The sequence below is a fragment of the Mus pahari genome, chromosome 1 (genome assembly GCF_900095145.1).
Source record: "Mus pahari chromosome 1, PAHARI_EIJ_v1.1, whole genome shotgun sequence".
NCBI classification, from domain to species: Eukaryota; Metazoa; Chordata; class Mammalia; order Rodentia; family Muridae; genus Mus; species Mus pahari.
In genome coordinates this window covers 151,646,260-151,669,848 of record NC_034590.1, presented here as the reverse complement: position 1 = coordinate 151,669,848, position 23,589 = coordinate 151,646,260, and the positions used below count along the sequence as shown (strand labels likewise).

Sequence of the window (23,589 nt, the reverse complement as noted above, 5' to 3'; positions counted from 1 at the left end):
CCATCTGCAGTCCCATCAACTGGGCATGACTGTGCCCATCTGCAGTCCCATCAACTGGGCATGACTGTGTCCATCTGCAGTCCCATCAACTCGAGCTGGTTTGCCAGCTCAGCCAGAAGGCTGAGTTTCGGGTTCATTGAAAGACCCTGTGTCTAAACACACTCACAAGTGCACACACAGGCACACACAAGTGCACCCAGACACAGACACATACATATGCAAAACAACAACAAAACAACAACAAATAAGTGAGTAAGTAAATGGATAACTATTTTTTGCAATTTTCAAAATGGGCTTGTGATTATTATATACTTAACCCCAGTTGAAGATCTGAAATTGAATTTTTCTTTTTTAAGTTTGAGACACTATTTAGTTTTTTTATATAGAAATAGTAATGAAAAGATAACACATAGTTATATATAGCATAGAAATTATATGAAATTGAATTCTTATGGTTCCATAGTATGTATAAATTGAACGGTTGATTATAAGCCTTAATTTCTTAAAGGGGTCTCATTAAAATTTCATAAATGTGGTTATAATTTTTCCTATTTGCAATAGCCATCATACTAAAATGCTGCATTCTTTTAGGGATCATTTTGCACCTGGCATGTTAAAGTTGACATGAACATATTATTCTGTGTAAGACCTATAAGGAAATTCATAATATGTTACTCTGCAAATTGGCAGTTGTATAAGCAAGTTTAAATTATGCCAGAGTTAATTTCAGTTTTTCTGGCAGTCTAGTCATTTATTAAATTTACTGTATGTGTTAAATTTTGATGTGTTAACTTTCCACATAGTTTTATAACAATGAGGAATAATTTTGGCTTAACTTGGTCCAAAATGGTCACTTTTTACTTGGGGCAACCATCTATGTCTTGGTTACACTTTTTCTTCAGTGCTGATATTTTGAAGATCATTTTCAGATTAAAAATACAATTATTCAGACTCCTTTAAAGGCTACCTTGAGACTATTTTTCTCTTCATTCTTTATTCATGCAAATATCTTCCCACTTCCCCTTTTCCAGATCGTCCATTTCTGAGACTTCTGAGCTAGAGGGCAAATAGTGAGGACAGAGTTCACGGATATTGTAAAGAGCTGCTCATTCACATAAAGCTAACCAACACCCCAGCTTATCTGAGATCAACATAGTTACATACCTAGTTTGTATTTCCTCATTATTGAGTTTCCTTGGAGACCAGTAAATACAAAGCCCAAACAATGACATCATCCCTTCCAAAAGGCAAGCCCTAAATCTGCCTGCCTTCTGGAAAGACTAGAATCCACATGGGGGTAGAAATATTTCTTTTATGTACAAACCAGATGCATTCTTGATAGATGCTTTATAAAGCAAGAATCAAGAATTAAAAAAAGGAAAATAAAATAAAAAGCCACCCTGAAGAAAAAAACTCCACTATTCTCACAAAAGAAAACAAGGGTGGGGTGAGGGGAGGGGTAGGGTGGGGAGGGTTGAGGAGTTGGCTTCTGCTGCCCGGCCTGCCTGAGGACCTGAGTTTGATCCCCAGGGACCCACATGATGGAAGGTGAGAATGGATTCTCCTAAATTGTCCTCTGACCTATACTGTGGGCAGCAAGTAAGTACATACATACATACATACATACATACATACGTACATACATAATAAGAATATATGACATGGTGCCCATGGACTTCTGACTGGAACTCTTTTTGTTTCTATGGGAAGAGGAGATGGACCCTATTGAGACCATGCCCTGGTCTGCCCTGTGCTTGGTGCACAGACGTGTCACACCATGTCCTTCTGAAGAAGCTTAGAGAAGTGGGCTCAGAGAGGCATAACTTGTTCACGGTCAAACAAAGTATCAGGGAAAACTGGAGGCAAGACTGAGCATCCTGTGCTGCTCCCAGAATGGCTGTGGAGACAGAAGGGTGCATGCTGGGTGCTGTCCTGTGTCTGCCCATGGTGGCGGTGAGAGCCCCTGGCCTCTAATCAGCTGCTGCCTTTCACAGACAGGACTCAATGATTTTATGATTCCTTTGAATCAGTGCACATAAAATGACTTAACCATTCCTTATAACAATTCCTTTCTTTAAGATCCTCTTTTGTGATTGTTTGCAGCCAGGCTTGGTGGCAGAAACAGGTGGGATCTTTGTGAATTTGAAGCCAGCCTGGTCTACATAGTGAGTTCCAGGACAGCTAGGGCTACATAGAGAGACCCTGTCTCAAAACAAACAAACAAAAATACAAGCCTCTTTTTATTATTTTATTGTTTTTTATTATTTTATTATTTGTGCAGACATGGATAAAATCAACTAAACCTCACTGATTCTGACTTGAAAAAAAATTTACCAGAGTAATATAAAAGAAATCTTAACCATAAAAATGTGTTTATCTGCTTTTTACTTTAAATTAGTTTCATAGAGAATCAAGCAGTTCTCATTCATAATGCTTTCCAATTAAACACTTAATTTTCCTTTTTTAAAAGAGCAGAAAAAGAGTGATAGAAGAATTGGAATAATTCTTTTTGATCATTTGGGTGTTTAAGAAAGAAAGCAGGGTTTAGAAGAATTTTTCTTGGGAACTCAGAAAACGTGTTGAGCTTAGAAGGCTACACAGCCTGCCGGAGTTGATTTTGAGCATTGGTGCCGGGAGGACCTTGTAACTGAGTCATCGGATAACCTGGGATCATTTTTTAAAAAAAGGAATGTTAGTTTAAAAAGTATAACCAGGCTGTGTGGTGCATGTCTTTCAACCCAGCACTGAGGAGGCAGGCAAATCTCTGAGTTAGGCCCAGCCTGGTCTAGAGAGTGGATTTCAGAATGGCTAGGGCTACAGAGAGAACCCCTCTCTCAAAGAAATAAAATAAAATAAAATAAAATAAAATAAAATAAAATAGATGGTGTTTTGGTTTTGGTATGTTTACACAGATGCCTAGAGAGGTTGTAGTTGTAATTGTTCACCAGATTTCTGGAGGTGGACCAGGGAATAAGGACACAGAAACTCAACGTCCTTTGCCCATAGGTTCTGCTTTGGACCTTGCTTCCAGAACCTTCCATCTTGTGTTTTACTACAGGGAATGGTAGGCCTTCAGCGCCTCAGCTGCCTTTTGCAAATCAGACGTAGTCAGCAGCTGCTCCTCCTCTTACTCTCTTTCCTTGCTGATCTAACCTGCTTGGGTCCGGGGAGTTTATCTCTACCTTTTGACATGGAGAGCTTTGTGGTGGTCCAGGCTACCTCTCTACTTTTTCCTAATACCTCTGAAATGTGTTAGATGCTTCAGCTCTGACTTGGGTACTGGTAGCCCAAGGCATGACATGTTATCCTCCCTAGAGGTACCCAATATCAGCTCTGCTGGGTCTCAGGGAAGGGCCAGAGATGGAGCTGAGAGAGGATGTGGGATTGCAGTCCTACATCTGTGGATGCTTTACCACTTATTGATCACTGTCCCCTTGCCTTTGCCTGAGACCCTCTGCTGGAAGCTGAAGTTTAGATTTGAACCAGGGCTGCTGTAGCTTAGCTGGAAGTTCTCCTTGTACTGTACAGGATAAGGGGTTTAGGGTCCACAGCTCCTTGATTTCTCCTCTGCTCCCTGCCTTCAGGAAGTCCTGCACATAGGAAGTGCCCACAACCGAAGTGCCATGCCATTTACTGCCTCACCTGCTCCTGGCACCCGGGTCATCACAAACCAGTACAACAACCCAACTGGCCTCTACTCATCTGAAAACATCTCTAACTTCAACAATGCTGTGGAGTTGAAGACCTCAGCCAGTGGGGAGGAGGCGAACAGCAGGCCGTAAGTAGACTCCTGAGGTCTCCAGTTCCTGGGAAAGGGAGGCCCTTTCCTTTTGTTTCTTCTAGCAACTTGAAATACTAAGCCTGGGGGTGAGGGTGGGCACAGGAAACCTTTGACATTCAACTTCTTTACATGTGAAAAGGGCTCCTTCCTACCTCTTTGTAGAGGTTGTGGTAAAAATAAAAAAAATGTGTTGCTGGTGCAGTGGCTCAAAGGTTGAAGTGCCTACTGTTGATCTCGAGAAGCAGAGTTCTATCCCTAGCACATTCATACATGGTATGTGGGCTTGGTGGCTTGACTGTAGTTCCAGTACTTCAGGGGTACAGGCAGGGGATCTGGAACAGGTTGGCCAGACTTGCTGCATGGGTGAGCTCTGGGTTCGGTAAATAATGTAGGGAGTAATGGAAGAAGACTTTCGATGTCACCCTTGGGCCTCCACATGTGTGTGAGCGCCTGTGCACCCACACTGTGACCTGTGGATACCCACACCCATGAGAAAGAGAAAAGAAAACATAAAAAATGCCTAGCACATGTCAGACACAAACAGATCTTGTAATGGTGGCAGATCGTTCTTGTCCTGAGTGCCGTGGTCACCCTCAGCTTCTGGTCATGGTCGTTCACAGGACAGCCATCCATGTCCTGAGGGAGTCCTCATTGTAGAGTATTTGGGAGGACTGCTCCACGCTTCCCACCAGATCTGAGCAGCACACACAGTTGTGCCGTCGCGGTGAAGCAATGCTTGCTTCCTTACCAGTGTAGACTAGAAACAACAGAGCTAAATCCATGAAGCTGCAAGTTCCTGCCCAGAGGGATGGGTTCTGACCTGCGACAGAAGCTGGCTTAACAAGAGAAGAGATGGGACCATAGGTGGAACCAGGCAGGCATGTCCTCTGTCACCTACCTGTGGGCTGTATCCACCTTTACCTCTCTATCTAGTCTCCTGTTTCTTCCAGCAGAGGGGCCTAAATTGGCTCTGTCCCTAACTCTTTGGGAGCAGATTTAGACACTTCAGCCACCCATGGCAAGGGAACCAGGCACGGCAGTGTTAAGTTAGGAGGGTGGGGAGTAGATTAGGGCTCATACCTGAGGATAGGCCTGCAGGGTAAGGAGCGCAGCACAGACCTGCCAGTTCAGACAAAACCGAGCTACCCCTGTGGAGCCCCACATTCGTGTACTGCTCATGGCAATGGTGCGGACTTTTACTCGCTCAGATTTTGTGTTAACTCCAAAAGCCCGTTTTTGCCATCCAGTTTCTTCCCTATCCATCTGTCCAAATTTAGCTCATTTTAGGTGCAAGCTAAGTGTTTCAAATGCAAGTTGCGGGGGGAGGGAGTTGGGGAGGATGGGGCTACAGTCCCAGGCTCCTTAACTGTTTTGAGAGCTGTTACAGGAACCCCATTGTGTTTGTGGTCTCCTGGGTCTGCTGGGGAGAGGAAGGGTTGGGAGAGAGATGGAGGGAGGGTGGTGGATGAAGATGGACAGATCAGACAGAAACGGAGACTATTGGCCATCTCCTGCACACAAGCCTTTGTCCCTGACATGGAGAGGACAGGATGGAACAGATCTGTATGTTCCTTAGAGTCTAGTGAAGCTTTGGTTTCAGAAGAGGCTGAAGATCACTGGCTTTAGTGGTAGTGGACAATACCATTACCTCTTACGCCAATTACGGTTCCCATGAGGTCTTACCTGCTTGGTAGGTTAACGCCCTTCTAGGTGGTTATGGGGATGCTGGGGATACAAGGGAAAGTACCAGGCAGGGCATCCTCTAAGCATCACACCCTGAAGGGGAGCTTGCACGCAGCTCAGTGGTCTGAACACTAAGGGCCACCATTCTTGTGTCTCGCTGCTTGGAGAGGCTGGGAATGTGACCCTTCCTTTACTGTCCCAGAGTGGAATGTTCCAAGATCTGGATTTAATAACCCAGGAAATGACACATCCTTAATTGAAAGAACTGCTATGCACCGAGAGAAGTATGTGCCTGGAAAGTATTTTTAGTGTGGCTGCCTTAGATATTTTTCCTTCCTTAACGTCTTCTTTCTTCTCTCATGCTCCCCAATTGCGCCCCGCCCCCTCCCATTGTCTGCTTTTGGCATGCAGGCCTGATTTCTTTGGCTGCAGCAGCCTGCAGGGGTCTTCATCGAGTCTCCTTGCATATTCCCTCAGCAAAGGGAGCCCATTATCTGTTTCAGCCCAAGCTCCTGGAGCAGGAATCTAAGAAGCTGTGGGAATCCCTGAAGTAGCTGCTGAGCCTGCCATGTTTCTTGCATAGGGATCTCTGCCTGGTGGCTCATTTCTAGTATATTCCCAGAAATGAGATAGATGATCCTACCAGCCTGGCAGGCACTCCGTAACCATCCCTGCTCAGCACAAGGCCAGGAGCTGGCTCACCCCTACTGTTTAGTCTGAATTCGCTGACGTTCCAGAACTGGCTCATGACATACTTTACCTCTGAGGTAACCCATTCCCTGGGACTAACCCTGTTTCTTTCTTTCTTTCTTTTTTTTTTTTAGGGGTGGTGGGAGGGGTCCAAGCACTTCAGATCATTCTGCTGCTGCTGTTGTGTGTGTGTGTGTGTGTGTGTGTGTGTGTGTGTGTTACAGCACCATCCCAGGCAGGTCAGAATGTCAGCAGCAGCATTACCAGCTGGAAAGGCAGGTGAGGGTCTCCTCAGCTGGTCTCCTTGCTCACAGTGGAGAGGGAGGCCCTCTGCTGCCCTTCCCCCCTAGATCACTTCAGTTTAGTAATCCTGTTTTGAGTACCTACTGAGTATCAGCTCCGTGAAAGAAATATTGCTAGCACCTTTGTTTGCACCTCTTCAATTATGTGTAGGAGGGACCTGTTAGAATTTGGTAATGCCCAGACTAGAGTTCATAATTTATACGATGCCTACTACATTCTACAGACTTGAAGATAGAGTCCTAGAAAACAGCTCTGCCTCCTGATAGCCGAGTGAATTTAGACAGACCTTGTAAATCCTCTGAGACCCTGTCTCCTGATCGTTGAGGTGGGCTCTTAGCCACTGGCCTTTCCACCAGCTTGTCAAGGGAATGCAGGACATTGCACTGGGAGGTGCTGAGGGAATGCTGGTTACTGCTGAGTTCATTGACGGAGAGAAGTCTGCCTCAGCACTTCTGAGTGCCAGGGGCTCAGAGGGAGGAGTGGAAGCCTATGCGCATGTTCCAGAGGAGAGCCGCCTTGGCTTACTGTGAACTTTTTTCTCCCCCGCAGTCATTGCCTAAGTTCAGCCATCAGTACCCCTGGCCAGCATCCTGCTGGGGAGATGGCTCTTTTCACGGCATGAGCGGTTGAAATACCATAACTAGCATAGAAATTTCAGAGTCCTAGGCCTCCCAAATCGTGTTCAGGGTATTTCCCAAACACTCAGGAGGCGGATTTCTAAGCAAATGCAGCGGAGATAAAGGATTCATTGCTATCTTTTCAAAATGTAGCAGTGGACTGATTATGCTCACTCACCCAGCATAGCTGGGAGTAGGGTCAGAGGCAGCAGGAAGGCTGCATGTCTTTGTAGCTGATGTGCCTGTACCTCAGAGAGCTGACTAGAGTCTGAGTGTCCTCCTTTCTCCTGATACCCGGAGTTATTCCTCAATTCTTATCATTGGAGACTGAAATACAGGGAACATCCAGATCAGGCTTTAGAACTAAATGCATAAACTTGCCCAGAATTGTTTGTTTGTTTGCTTGTTTTATTTAATTATTGGATAACTAAGCTGTGGCATCTAAAAACAAGTTCTTACTTTCTAGGACCTTATGAAACATGAAGGATGTTTTTCTGCTTCAGTTCACTCCTGGGTGTGTGTGTGTGTGTGTGTGTGTGTGTGTGTGTGTGTGTTTTGAGACAAAGTCTCACTCCTTGGCTGCCTCAGAACTTGCTATGTAGATCAGGCTGGCCTTGAACTCATGGAGTTCTTGTCTCTCAAGTGCTGGGATTAAAAGTATGTGTCACCATACCCATCTTTTATCTTACTTCCTTTTGAGATTTATTTTTATTCTATGCGTATGGATGTTTTGCCAGCATATGTGTCTGAGTACCATGTGTGTGCCGTGCCTGAGGAGTCATGAAGGTGCTGGGTCCCCTTGGTCCTGGAGTTACTGACAGTTGTTACTGGTAGGTCATGTGGATGCTGGGAATTGAACTCTGGTCCTCTGGAAGAAGCCATCAGTCCTCTAGTCCCTCAGTTTGTTTGTTTGTTTTAATCTTGATCTTAAGACAAGAACTGAAATCTGTACATCACTTAAAGTCAGTACCTCTGTTTGAGGCAAGGGATTTTAAAAATGAGCTAAGCTTTTTCTTCTGTTTAATCTCACTACTTGGGAGGCAGAGGCAGGCGGCTCTTGGTGCGTTCAAGGCAAGTTTCAGGCTAGCTAAGTCTATACAGTGAGACATTGTCTCAAAAAAAAAAAAAAGCATTTGAGTCTGCACGGGATTCCAATCCTGTTGCCTCCCTCACTCCCTCAGCCCAGCCACATTCACCACACCCACATCCCTCACTGTAAAGACTCCGGCCCACCCACCTCTCATTACTATAGATTTGTTAGCACAAGAATGTTTTATTAACGGAACTATAAACGATGTAACGTTCTGGGGTTTTCTCAGCAAAATTCCTTGGAAAGTCATCCAGCTTTTTTTTTTCCCTCTTTCTTTCTTTTTTCTTATAGACCAATAGTGTGTTCCTTTTTTTTTTTTTTTTTTTTTCTCTTTAAAGTGTGGTTGAAAACCGCATGACATAAAATTTACTATCGTAACCACATGCGCAGAGTTATCCGACAGATCTGTTGAATTTGTTCAGCTTGAAAAACTGAAACCCTACACCCAATGAACAATTTCTGTCTCTCCCCTAAGCCTCTGGAAGCCACTGCTCAACTTCCTGTTGCTAAGAATTCTGATTATCCGCAGAGTCATGCAGTGTTTGTCTTTGTTGACTGACTGACTCATATTCATCTTAGCATACAGCTCCAAAGCTTCACCCAGGTAGTATATGTCAGGACTTTTTCTTTTTAAAGACTGAGTAGTATTCCATTCTTTATCACATTTTCCCAAATATTCCATTTATCCACTGATAGATATTTTTAGGCTACTTTCATCCTTTTAAAGATGCCCCTTAGTGATGAAAGCTCCAGGCTATGCCACACAGATGGAGAATGAGCCAAAGATGGACACTCCAGTCATTCTTTTGCTGTGGACTGTAGCCAGTGTAAAGGCAAGGGAAGGGTCTGGTGCTAACTCCGACATCCAGCAAAAATAGACTGACAGTCCACACAGGATATAAGATGTACATAGAATCAGACATTGTCTCTTTATGCTAGCAGTAAACATGTAAACACTGACATTATAATATACCACTTACAGTTACTTCTCAACAGACTAGACCTGCGTTTGCCAGAGGGTGGGGAGGCAAAGACAACCAGCCTGTACAGTGCTATTGTGTGAGAGCTGTGGCTGGTTCTTGTGTCTCACATCACCGTGGTGGGAGTGCATAATGAACAGAGATACATGGTATGCCTCACGATAATGAGATGAGAAAACTGTCAATATACTCACCATATATGAAAGATCAAGCTTTAAAAAAAAAAAATCAAAATTACTTTTCAGGTACACGTGGAGTAGTCTCTTAAAAGAGACTGTAAATGAGACTTAAAACGCATCTTAATGCGCTTAAGACCGAAACAACAGCAAATATTTTCCCTAACTGGAATGGATTAAAACTAGAACTTAGGAAAACGAAACAAAACAAAAAACTAGAAAAACGAGAAATATATAACAAACTGAATGATGTAAGAATCATAGGGGAAATTTGGACGGAATTAGTAGAAACAGACAAACAATATTCCCAACATTTTAGCAGGGTCGGGTGTGGTGACGCATTCTGGCACCCCAGCACTCTGGAGGCTGAGGCAGGAGGATCAGGAATTTAAGGTCAACATTGCTTACATAGTGATATCTTGTCTCCAAAACAAAAACTAAATAATAAACAGGAAAGGCAGAGCCAATTCAAACTTTCACAGAGGTAAGTGCCTCAGCCAAGCAAATGTGACTTTTAAGGAGGTTCCCATTTTACCAGTCATTCTTGTGGTGTTTTAAGTCTGCCTATCCTTAGGGGCTAAAAATTCCTACTTACATTTTTTTTTTTTTTAAACCTGGTTTCCCTTTTTATGTTTCAGTTTTAAGCACTCGAGTTAATCATGTGGGTGTGGGATAAACACAGCCAAGATCACAATAGCTGTGAGAGGAATCTTGAAACCGTGGAGACTGATCTTCCTGTTGTATTTTCATATGAGTGTTAGAATTCACTTCATGGACATGGATTCTTCTTACTTTCCTGTGCGTGAGTCCGTGTGTGCGTGTGTGCGTGCGTGTGCGCGCGTGTGCGTGCGTGTGTGTGTGTGTGTGTGTGTGTGTGTGTGTGCTGTGGAGTGGGCAGGGTGGGGACAGAGTGTCATACTATACAGTCCAGCCTGGCGTTGGAGCTCACCGTGTGAGCCAGGCTGGGCTTTGAACCAGTGACAATCTTCCTGCCTCTGACTTCCACATGCTGAGAAGAGAGGAGACTGTACTCAGCTTCAGCTTCTTTCAGCTGATCTGCAGTTGAGGATGGAACATGGGCCTCTTGCATGTCAAGTAATTGCTCCACCACTCAACTCCATCCCCAGTTGTCTTATTTTACTTTGGATTTTGAGTCACAGTCTCACTAGGCAGACTGCCCTTCACTCACTAGGAGAGGAGGCAAGGCTTGAACTTCTGAACCCCCGTCTCTGCCTGCTGAGAACGGGAGACTCTGTTACCCTGCACTAAAGCCCAGCTTCACTTTAATATTTAAATAAATAAATAAATTTCTTTAAAGATTTATTTAATTTATTTTGTGTATATGTGTAGCTGAACAGATGGTTGTGAGCCCTCATGTGGTTGTTGGGGATTGGATTTTTAGGACCCCATTCACTCCGTCCCAAAGATTTATTTATTATTATACATAAGTATACTGTAAGTATACTGTAGCTGTCTCCAGATGCGCCAGATCTCATTATGGATGGTTGTGAGCCACCATGTGGTTGCTGGGATTTGAACTCAGGACCTTCAGAAGAGCAGTCAGTGCTCTTACCCACTGAGCCATCACACCAGCTTCACCATTCTTAGCACACAGGTTCCATAACTGTTAGATTTAATCCAAATAGGAAGTTAATCTACTTAGAGAACACCTATAAACAGCATTGTGCCTTAAGAGTCTGCGTGCTCATAAAGAAATACATTAAATTTTTAAAAAGATTTTTGATATTTTTTTATGTATATAAATGTTTTATCTGCATGTATGTTTTGTGTATCACATGTGTGCCTGGCATCTGCGGAGGCCAGAAGAGGGCGCTGGATTCTTTGAAACTGGGAATATAGAAGACTGTCAGCCACCATGTGGGTGCTATTATCTAATGATGTGTCTCTTGGAAGAGCAGATCCAGCACCCATATTTTATTTTATTTATTTATTTTATGTATGTGAATAGCTGTCTTCATACACAGCAGAAGAGGGCATTGGATTCTGCTTTAGATGGTTGTCAGCCACGATGTGGGAATTGAACTTGGGACCTTTTGAAGAGCAGTCAGTGCTCTTAACCTCTAAGCCATCCCTCCAGCCCCCTACATTTTATTAAACATTTTTTCCTTTATGTTTATTTTGTTGTGTTTTTGCCTGAGTTTATCTATTACTTCTAGACTTTAAAAAAAAGTAGGTTCTGTATAATTTTCGATGTGTCAATCATGTTGTGCAAGTAAGTGATTCTTGTGTGGTCTTTTTTTTTTTCTTGGCCCCGCTCACTCTGGCCCAAAGATTTATTTATTTATTATATGTAAGTACACTGTAGCTGTCTTCAGACACACCAGAAGAGGGTGTCAGGTCTCATTACGGATGGTTGTGAACCACCATGTGGTTGCTGGGATTTGAACTCAGGACCTTCAGAAGAGCAGTCAGTGCTCTTAACTGCTGAGCCATCTCTCCAGCCCCTTATTTGTTATTTGTTTCCTTCCCCTCCCCCCCCATAGTACACCACTGGCTATTGTTTATGGCACTGTGGAGAGCAGTAGTGGCCAGAGGATGAGACCGTGGCATGTCACTTCTCCCTGTTAGACAATGCTATGGGTTCTGTAGATGCACTGTAGTAGCAAGCTAGGGACGTTCTCTCCAGTTCTAGTTTTCTGACCATTTAGTTATTTTTAGTTTTAGTTATATTGAAATAAAGTCTTGCTACATAAACCAAGCTTTCCTGGAATTCACTATGTATTCAAAAGAATTTTTTGCAAATCTGCCAATATTGTCTATAACATCTGGACTACTTGTCTGTGATACGTAATTTGTTTTATATATCGTTGAATTTTATTTGCTATAGAATGTCCATCTTTATGAGGGATACCACCTAATGTTTCCTCTTTAAATACTGTCACCTTACTTTATATCAGTATAATATTTACTTCACTAAGTGAGTCAGGAGATGCTTGCTTCACTCTGTTACAGGGAAGAGAATACGTAGAGTGAGTTGATCTCTCTGAAGTCTGTGCCTTTATTATGTAGCCCAGGCAACCGTGAACTCTTGAGCCTCTGTCTCAGCCTCCAGCGTCCTGAGAGTGCAGGCCCTTTATATATACAAATAGGAATCTTTTTGTTCCATTTCTTATGCATGCTTTTATCCCAGTTACTTTTTCAGATATTGCATTAATATCTTATAGCCTAATGTCTAAGTCTTAGAATTTTAGAGTCTTATGTTGGTTTTTGAATTAGGTTGACTGTGTTTTGGTTAGGGTAATAGATATTGAAAATACTTCATAAAATTCCCAGCAAATAAAATGCTGTCATATTATTTGGAAATGGTAAATTGGTCTCCCTCCCTCCCTCCCTCCTTCCCTCCCTCCCTCCCTCCCTCCCTCCCTCCCTCCTTCCCTCCCTTCCTTCTTTCCTTCCTTCCCCTCTCTTCTTCCCCTCTGTCTCTCCCCTCTCACTCTCTTTTCTTTCTCCCCCCTCTCTTTCTTTTCTTTCTTTCATTATTCCCAAGCCTGTTTGCAGGAAGAATGTATGATGACCTTGTGGTTTAGTTCCGTTATTTTTAGTGTTCCCTTGGTGGCTTCCAGACATAACATATAACAAATAAGAGAAAAAAATTCATCCCCCAAACATTCCATGGCCTGATCTTGATTTTAAAATAGTCCTAAGAGTAATAGGAAAAAGATTAAGAAAGAATAATGTAATGTGCTTATTATGGTGAGGTTCCAAGCCCCAAACTCAAGTATCAAAAAGGATGAAATTAAGCTAGTTGAAGACTCCTGTTTGACTCCACCAGGCGGCCATTTAACTTGCCCCACGTTTGGCTGCAAGGGAAGGGAGACAGACAAGGGTAGAGACCAGCTGCCGTGGGCAGGTTACACAAGGGTGGCTGCTTCTATCCAGCCATTGCAAATCAAAGGTGGCAAGTGCAGCCAGCACCAGCCTTACTTACCTAGTAGTAGCAGAGCCTATGCCACCCTTTGTGAACCTTGTTTTCTTTGTTATCAGAATATGTTTGGAGTCCAAGGGAAACTACCTGGGGCTTTATTCCTGTGTTTGAGTCTTTCGCTTGGAGCCTGAGTATATAAATGTTCTAGCAGACTGTCCTGTCTTCCCTACAGCTTGTCTCAGAGGAGAGAAAAAGGACAGTGAGGGAGAGATGAACAGGGAAGGATTAGTAACTTAGAGGAAACTACCATAGAAAACATACTTTTTCTCTTCAAAATGGACCATGAACCAATTGCACAATGGTGGGTGGGAAATGAGTGAATAGATCCAATGGCTGTAATTCCTTTGCTCTTGACTGTGTCCTTCAGTGGTGTGGAGGTTGAGAGTTCATAGCTCAGCAACTTCATTTGTGCATTTGTGTTTGTACAGATCTATCTACACGCATTGATAATAACTGTCACTCGTAGTTCATCTGATCTTTGTGCTTGCTCCTTCTGGGCACAGAATCTCTCTCAGGGAGCTTCTGAACAAGTTATGCACGTGAGAGGAAAGAGCACATGTGGGCTCAGAAAGTGGGTCCCCCACAGCCCTGCATTGCTTCAGGGTGAGCTCACAGGATCATGGAGATCATAGCAAGGAGGGAGTGGCATTGATGCTTACTAACTTACCTGATGCTAGATCTGAGTCTGGGCTATGTCCTGAGACAGACCTGGGCATTTACAGAGAGCAACGCAATATGTTTGTTTACCTTCTAGGGGGAGCCAAAAATAAAAAAAATAAATCCAAGTAGAGTATGCGGGAGGAGAGTGAGTTAGAGGGTAGAGGATAGGTATGTGTGGTACTGTCATAAGTCAGGGTCAGTAAATCCTCTCTAAGGAATACACCCTGTGTGTAGCAGGGTTCTCTGAAAATACATGGGGGTAACAGCACAGGCAGAAGGATCAATAAGAACTTTGCCTAGAACGAGGCTGGCTGTTCCAGTCAGAGCTGGAGAGCTGTTCTGAGGAAAGGCCTTATCTTCATGCCTTTATGAAATGAACATTTATCCTGAAGGAGCTGAACTTGAATAAACTTGTGTTTTGTTTGTAAAAACTAAATATTTGGTTCTAGGTCAGTTGAGGTGAGAAGGTTACATTGAGCCACAGTGTGAAATTACTGATTCATTGGAAATGTGTCTCTGACCTCTGTCCCAAGGTTACGCAGCTGCTGGGTCTTGCTGGTATACCATGGTGTGGTATCATCGTACAGGGGAGCTGGGAATTTGAGAGGACTCTGGTTAAGGACAGTTGGCCATTAAAGGGCTACCTCCCTTCTACCATTTCTCTGTGGCCAGGCAGCATAAGCTGTGGCTTAGTGAAAAAACAAACAAACAAACAAACAAACAAACAAACAAACAAACCAATCAACCCAGCATTATAGTAGTGCCTGCTTCAGCTTGTCCTGGGCATGCAAAGTAATGAAGGAGTGGGAGGCGTGGTCTGTCTGGCCTGGCCCCCAGGGTCTGAACCTTCACATAGTAAAGCCTGTGAACTTTTCCTTCTCACTACAATCCCTGTGAACGGGGCAGGCCCAGGCTGCTGCCTCCAGCTAGAGGCACAGAGGCCGGAGAGTTCCATTCTGATTGACGAGGAGCATCTGGAAGCGTGAGAAGCACTTTGACATCAGGAATGAAAAGATGAGGTTTCTGCTCATGCAAGGAATGCATGCGTCTCCCCCTGCAAGGGGACTCAGCTGAGTTTTAGTGGTTGGGTTGTGGTTGACATTTTTCCTCTTCAAAATTTTTCTCTTGACATAATGTTGATTATGTAATTTTAAAAAAGGGAAAGAAGTCCCCCCTCTGTGGGAGTAAGCCAAAATGTAATTGAATTACGAGACGACTTGGGAAAGTAGCCTCTTGTAAAGTAGCAGCCAGCTTTGCTTACCAGGGCTCGTTGCAACACTGTCAGGGCTGTTGGAGGCGTGGGATAGTCACTGTCCATTCTTTCAGGCAGTGTGTGTTTGCTTGGAAGGGAGTACCTGGTGAAGTTTGGGGACTAACTTTTGACCATTGTCCTGACGGACTTCCAAATGTTCTTTTTAGCGCGGGTCAGCCTCATCCCTCTGGCAGCCTCGTCATTGACAAGGAATCGGAAGTTTACAAGATGCTTCAGGAGAAGCAAGAGTTAAACGAGCCCCCCAAACAGTCCACATCCTTCCTGGTTCTGCAGGAGATCCTGGAGTCAGATGGGAAAGGTAAGGGGCCCGAGGAGAGAGTCTCTCTCTGCTGGAGCACAGATGAGCGCCGCACGAGACAGCATAGCTGGCTGTAAAAGGCTGGGTCTTCCTTCCTGTGCAGCCTAGAGCTTGCCATCTCCCCCAGAGCCTGAGGTTACATGAGCGCGCACACTACCACTTCTGGCTCGGCACTGACTTTTTAAAAAAAAATGTAAATCATTTATTGAAAATAGGAGAGGAGGGAGAGAGGGCTCAGGTGCAGATCGGTTGTGGAATGCTCAGAGTAGAACTATGTAATATGCATAAAGCCCTGGGTTCCATTTCCAGCGCTTGGGGTGAGGGGTTACTGGGCTGGAGGTAGGTGGGAGTGTCGGTAGTAGGGGAAGAGACACGAGTGCCCCTCTGGATTGTATTTTCTGGCTCAGTCTAAAAAATATTTACTTTTATTTCACACATATGGTTGCTTTACCTGTGTGTATATCTGTTTACTGTATGCACACCGTATCTGTAGAGGCCAGAAGAGAGCTGTAGTTAAGAGTGATTATTAGTCACTGTGTGGGAGCTGGGAACTGAACCCAAGTCCTCTGCAAGAGCAACAACTGCTTTTCACCCTGGGGCCATCTGGCCAGCCCGAGTTGCTCAGTGTTCTTCACGGGTTTGAATTTTTAAAAAGGGATTTGTTTTATCTTTATTTATATATGTGTATGTGTATGTGTATGTGTATGTGTATGTGTATGACTGGGGAGGCAAAGAGGGGTGTCAGATCCCCTGGAGCTGGAGTCACAGGCAGTTGTAGGTCATCATATGGGTCACACCGGGGACTCAACTCAGTCCTCTGCAAGCGTAGCACTGAGCTATCTCTCCAGCCCCTATTTTCTGTTGCTGTAGATTCATTATAAAAAGTGATGTTTTTTGAGACAGACTGTCTTTTTGTGTAGCCCTGGCTGTCCTAGAACTCACGGTGTAGATCAGGCTGACCTCAAACCTATAGAGATCTACCTACCCCTGCCTCCCAAGTACTGGACTTGAAGGTGTGCCGCTTTAATCACTGCCCAGTGAGTGATAGGTTTTATAATGACATTTTCATTCAAATCTATCTTTTACTTGGACCGTATTCATCCCTTATCACCTCTCCTGCTCTCACAACCTCTAGTCATTCAGTCATTCACATGTACCATGCTTTCTTTACCCATCCATCTGGTAATGGACATCTGGGTTGACTCTATAAGTTGGCTATTGATCGTGCAGTGTCACAATACACATAGATGACCAAGTATCTGCTATGCTGACCTTCCTTTCACGTGTTCTATTTTAATTTTTTTGTGGAACCTTCATACTGATTTCTATAGTGGCTACCTCCGTTTTCATTCCCACCAGCAGTGTGTGCAAGGGTGCTTTTGTACATCCTTGCCAGCATCTGTTGCTGCTTGTTTTTATACAGACAACCATTCTGCGAGAGATGGGATGATTTTCATTCCTCTGATGACCAAGGATGCTCAGTACTGTTTCCTGTCTTACTGGCAGTCTGTTCTGTGGCTCATGTATTCGTTCATTGGATGATGGGGTTTTCGTTTTCAGGGTTTGATATTTTGAGTTCATTGGCTATTCTAGATATCGATCCCTTGTGGCATGTCGGAGTTGTTTTAAGAGCTTTGCATCTGGCCAGCTGTTTCCAGCCATGCATATATTAGGGAGCTGAGAGTGCAGTCAGTGTGACCTTGTGAGAGCTGTTCTCATTCACACACCTTGCTACTGACAGGTGAGGAAGAACTTCTGGAGGCCACAGAAGGAAAATGGATCTGTAAGCCACTGAAGCTGGGGACCTTCCTTCCCAGTGGGTCCCCTGAGTTTGTTTCCTTAGGGAAAATGGCCTTTCAACAATCAATTTTGATTTATTTCAAGACAGGGCTTCTCTGTATAGCCCTGGCTGTCTTGGAACTCACTCTGTAGACCAGGCTGGCCTTGAACTCAGAAATCCACCTGCCTCTGCCTCCCAAGTGCTGGGATTAAAGGCGTGCACCACCCCTGCCTGGCACCACAGCACTTTCTTAACCCTGGCTAGTGACCTCAAGAGAGGTCCCAGGGTAGCCACCTCAACCCTAGGCTAGTTTCTGACTTGTGCTCTAGGCTCAGACATCACAAAGTGTGCAACATGACCGTTGCTATGACCACAGTAAGCACTCCATGGTTGCTATGATACTGGCACTTCACCAGAAGGCTCCAGGTGAGCTTTGCTTGCCTACTCGTGAATTCCAGTGCATCTGCTGGTCTCAGGAGACAGCTCTCCTTGGAGACATTACTAGCTAGGCCTTTATTCAGTCACTAAGGAATGATCTGAGATTGGTAGCAGGCAGAAAGGTTTCTCCTCTCACAACTGCTTTGTCTAGCAAGCCTTCAGATTTGTCAGGTCTTAGGTACCTTCCATCAGCAGCCCCTGTTCCTGTTTGGAGAACTGATTTTGTATACTTATCTGGTCTCTATGATATCTACTCCTCAATGCTCTGCCCCCTTCCCTAGGACTCAGGCCCCTAGCTGACCTTCTGCTGTGTATTCTCTCTCTCCCCACAGTGCACACCTATGGGTGCTCCAGTGAGAGAGACCTAGGGAGTGAACTTATCTGGATGCACTCCGAGTCTCCTCTGTGGTATGGATTCTGTAGAGGAGCAATTCACACCCACAAGAAATTATAAACAATGTGCTTCTTTTATGCTGAACATTGCTGTTCTACTAGTAGTATATGAGCTAGAGCTAGCCAGACTTTGCTTAAACTCCTCTATTAGTCCTGGCTCCTAATCAACTTGAGATCCAACCTATAGGGACGTCAGCTCTGTCAGAACACATGACAAGGTGTAGGTGACTTTACCTCAAGTAAGGATGGGAAACTGCAGTTAAGGTGGACAATGTCAGCCTGTCTGAGCCCAAAGTCTGACACAGACTGTGCCAGAAAACTCATTAGAACTCACAGATAAGGACCTAAGCATGGGGCTGTGAACCCATTCAGTATCAAGACCACCTTTCATCTTCTGCCCCAGTAACCCAAACCCATAGCTTCCATGGTCACGGTTCTCCTGTCAGCTGGAGCTCTGGTCATCACACATACTTCCAGGCAGCAGAGAAGGAAGAAAGGAAGGGGTCAAGTCTAAATGCAGAGTTCCCTGTCAGATGAGCCATTTCCCTTCTTCCTGGAAGCTCACCGCTACTATAGTATTTATACACACTACCGTTCTATTTACGTTTTATTGACCTTGATTTACCTGGTTACCTGGCTTTACCTTCTTGTGTAACCTGGGTTTATTATTTGACTAAAAATTTTCCCTGTGAGAGAGTCCAGAAGTCTGTTTTCCCTGAGGTTGATAGGTCAATGCCCAGGTCACTAGCCAGGGTTAATTAAGAAAGGGCCATTGTGATTGGCAGATGCCTGCTGTTCTGAGAAAAGTCTGTGGGTGGGAACATTGGCATCCAGCGTCCACCTTGAGCCATGAGGCCTTGAGCAGGTTGCTAGTCTCTATGATCTCTGTATGCAGCCCACGGGGCACCGCACGTGACATGGCTGTTGGAGGGATTATGGGAAAAGTTTGTGGGCCAAGTGCTTAGTGTAGCCAAGTGCACGTACAAGGCTTGGTTGAGCAGTGTTGGTGATAAACCCCAGAAAATTCCATCAGAGCTGGTTGTCCTTATGAATTCAGGTCATCCTCCGCTTTTCCTAAGTTTTGTCTTGCTCTGGACACATTGTAACATTTGTAAGCAAAGGAAGCCTTCACCTTGTTTTTTTTTTTTTTTTAATTAATTAATTAATTTATTTCTTATATGTAAGTACACTGTAGCTGTCTTCAGACACTCCAGAAGAGGGCGTCAGATCTTGTTACGGATGGTTATGAGCCACCATGTGGTTGCTGGGATTTGAACTCCGGACCTTCGGAGGGGCAGTCGGGTGCTCTTACCCACTGAGCCATCTCCCCAGCCCGCCTTCACCTTGTTTTAACTGCGAAATACACATACAGGAAAAGAAAGTCCCTTCCCCGCCACATATTAATCAAAACACTAAACATACAGAGCAAAGAAAAAAGAATTTCCCCTTTTTGTGATGGGCTTAAATACTCAATACTCTATGTATGTTGTAGCACACCTCAGACCTCCTTTCCTTAAAATTTTAAATCACATTTATTTGTTCATTTATATATTGAGTGTGTGTGTGTGTGTTTCTGGGGTGCCCATGTGCCACAGTGGGCATATGGAAATCAGAGGACAACTTCTGGAATTTGGTTTTCCACCATGTGGGTGGAGCCTGGGGATTGTTCTCAGGCTTACCCTCTGAACCACCACATTGGTCCCTTCCTGTCCCTTTAAAGCTGGAATCATGTCACCTTTAGTTTGTCCGTTCATCTATCAGTAGAAGGATAGCTAGAAAGAGTGGAGGTAGGTATGGAACCATCATAATGGAGATATCAGTGCTGACTGGAGGCGCCCTCAGATGAAGAACTTGGGGATGTAGTGAGCAAAGCCCTAGGTTCATGCCAGCTGCTGTCAGGGTTCCAGGACCCTCAGAGGACCTGGAGTCAGGTTATAGAGAACTGTCATTGTTAGGATCTTGGCCTTGATTCTGTGGGCATGGTGGAGCCTTGGGAGACTATTGGTCAGTGAAATGCATAGAAAAACAGCTGTATGTTAATTAGCTGATTTTCGTTCCTCTTCAGAAACAGACAAAGGATACTTGGACGAAGGGTTTCCTGGAAGAGGAGATATTTGGGGGATATTTCTAGGTATTTGGAGACCAGTAGTAAACGAAGCGAATTGCGATTTCCAGGGTTGGCTTTCCAAGTGAGAGAAAACACCCACAGCCAGCAGATGGCAGTGTAGGCTTGAGAATGAGGGCTGCCTCTGCACAGCTCCTGTGCTCCCAGTTTCAGCCTTTTAGTTCCAGAAAAGGATGTGGCTTCTAACAAAGAGGAACTTCATCTCTCCCGGTCTTCTCTCCTACCATTCTGCACTTTCTCTTATTTCCTGGTGGTTTTCCAGTTGACTGATAGATCTATGAGAAGAGGATAGCTCATATTTGAGAGCCCGCCCTTTGCTGAGTTGGTTCTCCCAGTAGTTGGTTTGCCTGCCCACACTGTTCCACATGTGCAGAGGTGGCACACTTTCACACAGGACAGGCAGCCAAGCACCTTCAGCCAGAAACTGAGGGAGCCTGTTTGCCATGCTTGAGACAGGATGCCTGGAACAGCTGCTTGCTTATTCCTTCTGAGATGCCTTCATGTAGGGTTGAGGTTGGGTGAGGTATAGTATTTGCCTTTGATAAAAAGGTAAGGGGGATTGTGTGGTGGCACTTAGTTTCAATCCCAGTATGTGGGAGCCAGAGGCATTCAGATCTCTGTGAGTTCTACATAGTGAGTTCCATAGTGACAAGTAGGACTACAAGGAGAGACCTTTTCTTTTCTTTTTTTTTTAAATCAATCAATCAATCAGTCAATCAATCAATCAATCAACCAGTCAGCCAACCAACCAACCAACCAAACCAAACCAAACACCACAGGGATCATAAAAAAAAAAAACCTCAATAATTGGCTGGGAATTTAATTCAGCCCGGTAGGGTACTTTCCTAGCATGTGTGAGGCCTTCTGCTCAATTTCAAACATTTTAGTAATGGTGAGATGGCTCTTCGGGCAAAGAGGCTTGTTGCCAAACCTGAGTTTGAACCCCAGAACCTACACAGCAGTAGAAGAAAACCAACTTCTGCAAGTTGTCCTTTGACCGTTCTTTCCTCAGTGTGTGTGTGTATGTGTGTGTGTGTGTGCACCCCACTAAAAGAATATAATTTTTTTAATTAAAAACTTTACTTATGTGTATGGGTGTTTTGCCTGCATTTATTTCTATGCTTTTGTGTGTGCGTGATACCCAAGGATTCTAGAAGAAGGTATCAGATCCCCCAGAACTGGAGTCACAGACAGCTGTGAGTCACTGAGAGGATGCTAGGAATTGAATCTGGATTGTCCGGAAGAGCAACCAGTACTTTTGAACACTGAACCATCAAAAACAAAACAATTAAGCATAACAAACTTTAATATAACATTTTAATAAATAGTCAAATTAATAAAAAAAAAAAGCTCCAATTACAGAAACTGGGACAGTGGCCTACTTCCAATAGGAAGGAAGAAGGTCCCCTGGGCTTTGGGGTATGGACCCATCAAGGTAAGAACTCAGCTGAGCCTTCCCCAAGTCTATCTATAGATGGTCTCTGAATCTTGTCCCATCTCATGGGTTGTCAGATGGATATCTGGTCCTAACAGTGAATCAATCATTAATGGGAGAAATCTAAGAGACTCTAGCACACATTGCCAGGAGGGACTGAGGAAAGTCAGGATACTTTAAAAATACTCTTTGGAAAACAAAGAGAGATCACTCTGTTTGTTCTTCACCATCTAGCACAGTACCTCAATCTTGCTCCCACATAGTGTTAGCATCTGGTGACTCAAGCTATAGAGGGCCTACTCATGGCGATGGGACAGAAGCTCTGTGAGGATGCGACCAACCCCCCATGTAATTTAGGGCACCTATATTTAGAACTCATGTTTGTTCATGTCCATTGGCCAAGGGCAGGATTTTCTAACCTTAGAACTGGTGATGTTCTGGGCCCATGTTAGTGTGTGTCTGCAAACGTGTGAGCTTAATATTATGAGTGCTAATCACAAAGCTAGGTGCTGTAGACAGTTTCTGTTTTTTTTTTTTTTTTTTTTTTTTTTTTTTTGTAACAATGAAGAGGAAAATGACTTCCTATTTTTTTTTTTTTTTTTTAAAGAATGGAAACTGAAAGGCTGCAAGATGCCAAGGAATTTGCCCAGTTGTGCAGATCCTGATAGCAGTGTCTTGACTTGAACATACAGACACACAGGAGATTCTGAGAGAGCCCAGTAATACTGACTTCAGTCTTTACTTCCTGGCTAACTTGGGTGTTTTTTCTCCCTTTAGGGGATCCCAACAAACCATCAGGATTTAGAAGCGTTAAAGCTCCAGTCACCAAAGTGGCTGCATCTGTTGGCAATGCTCAGAAGCTGCCCATCTGTGACAAATGTGGAACTGGTATTGTGTGAGTATTGGTTTCGCTGGTGTTAGAGAGTGGACACACCATGAAAGCGTGGGCGTTGCTGGGTGTTGCATAGCTTGGGGGTAAAGTCAACAGATCAATCAGAATGCGCAAAACTTTTATGTTGACATGGTAGGGGCTTTTAGAATGATGAGCCTTCCCATTCACAATCCAGAGGCCTGCTGCAGGGCCTCTAAAGAAACCCCAGGCCTCACCTCAGAAAGAACAATACAGAGCCCTAGTGTGACTAATGGAGACCCATTCTTCCTCTCTCCTGCAGTGGTGTGTTTGTGAAGCTGAGGGATCACCACCGCCACCCTGAATGTTATGTGTGCACCGACTGTGGCATCAACCTGAAACAGAAGGGCCATTTCTTTGTAGAGGATCAGATTTACTGTGAAAAGCATGCCCGGGAGCGGGTCACACCACCTGAGGGCTATGATGTGGTCACAGTGTTCCCCAAGTGATGGAGAAGACCTGCCCTGTCTGCTGCCCTCCAGTCAGCCTGCTGCGCCTGGTTCTCAGAATATTCTGGCTCTCCTCCCTGACAATCCTGTGCTTACTTAGTGTTAGTCATGCTCAGTAAACATTGGGTTTCGTCTGTGCTGACTGACTCTCACTGGCAGTGTGACACCTGCTTTTACATTACTGGGAGATGGTTTTGTCCCCGTCCCTTCACCCACACCACAATGCACCTTCTTCACTTGGAGTCTTCTCTGCTGCAAATGGACATTGGTCACATTGGAACCAAGCCAAATGTAGTCTCTGTGACGTTACTTTGTTTTACTTAATAAATTTAGACTTTAAAGCAATGCATGGCCCCTTAGTTGACTCCGCCTGTGTTCAATGTCCTGTCTCATGAAATTTGGAGTCTCCATTAGGTTTGGCTTCTCAGTTGTGAGAGGTGTAAGGCTTTTCCCAGGCATGAGAAAACTACTATGAACAAGCTATGTTCCTTTTCATCTTGGTGACTTGCTCTAAGCATCATTGAGAACAGCAACTATTCTTAGTTATTTTTCTGTTGCTGTG

General features: G+C 44.3%; 1 protein-coding gene across 1 annotated transcript in view; it reads left to right on the top strand.

Moving 5' to 3' along the window:
• Pdlim1 (PDZ and LIM domain 1) overlaps positions 1 to 23,372 on the top strand; it is a 44,780-nt gene extending 21,408 nt beyond the window's left edge. The window contains exons 4-7 of the mRNA XM_021205934.1: positions 3,585 to 3,778; positions 15,346 to 15,497; positions 22,446 to 22,563; positions 22,841 to 23,372. Coding sequence (XP_021061593.1) covers positions 3,585 to 3,778; positions 15,346 to 15,497; positions 22,446 to 22,563; positions 22,841 to 23,027 — 651 coding nt within the window. The 3' untranslated portion in view covers positions 23,028 to 23,372. The remainder of the gene's footprint in view (positions 1 to 3,584; positions 3,779 to 15,345; positions 15,498 to 22,445; positions 22,564 to 22,840) is intronic.
• Positions 23,373 to 23,589: the final 217 nt, after the last annotated feature.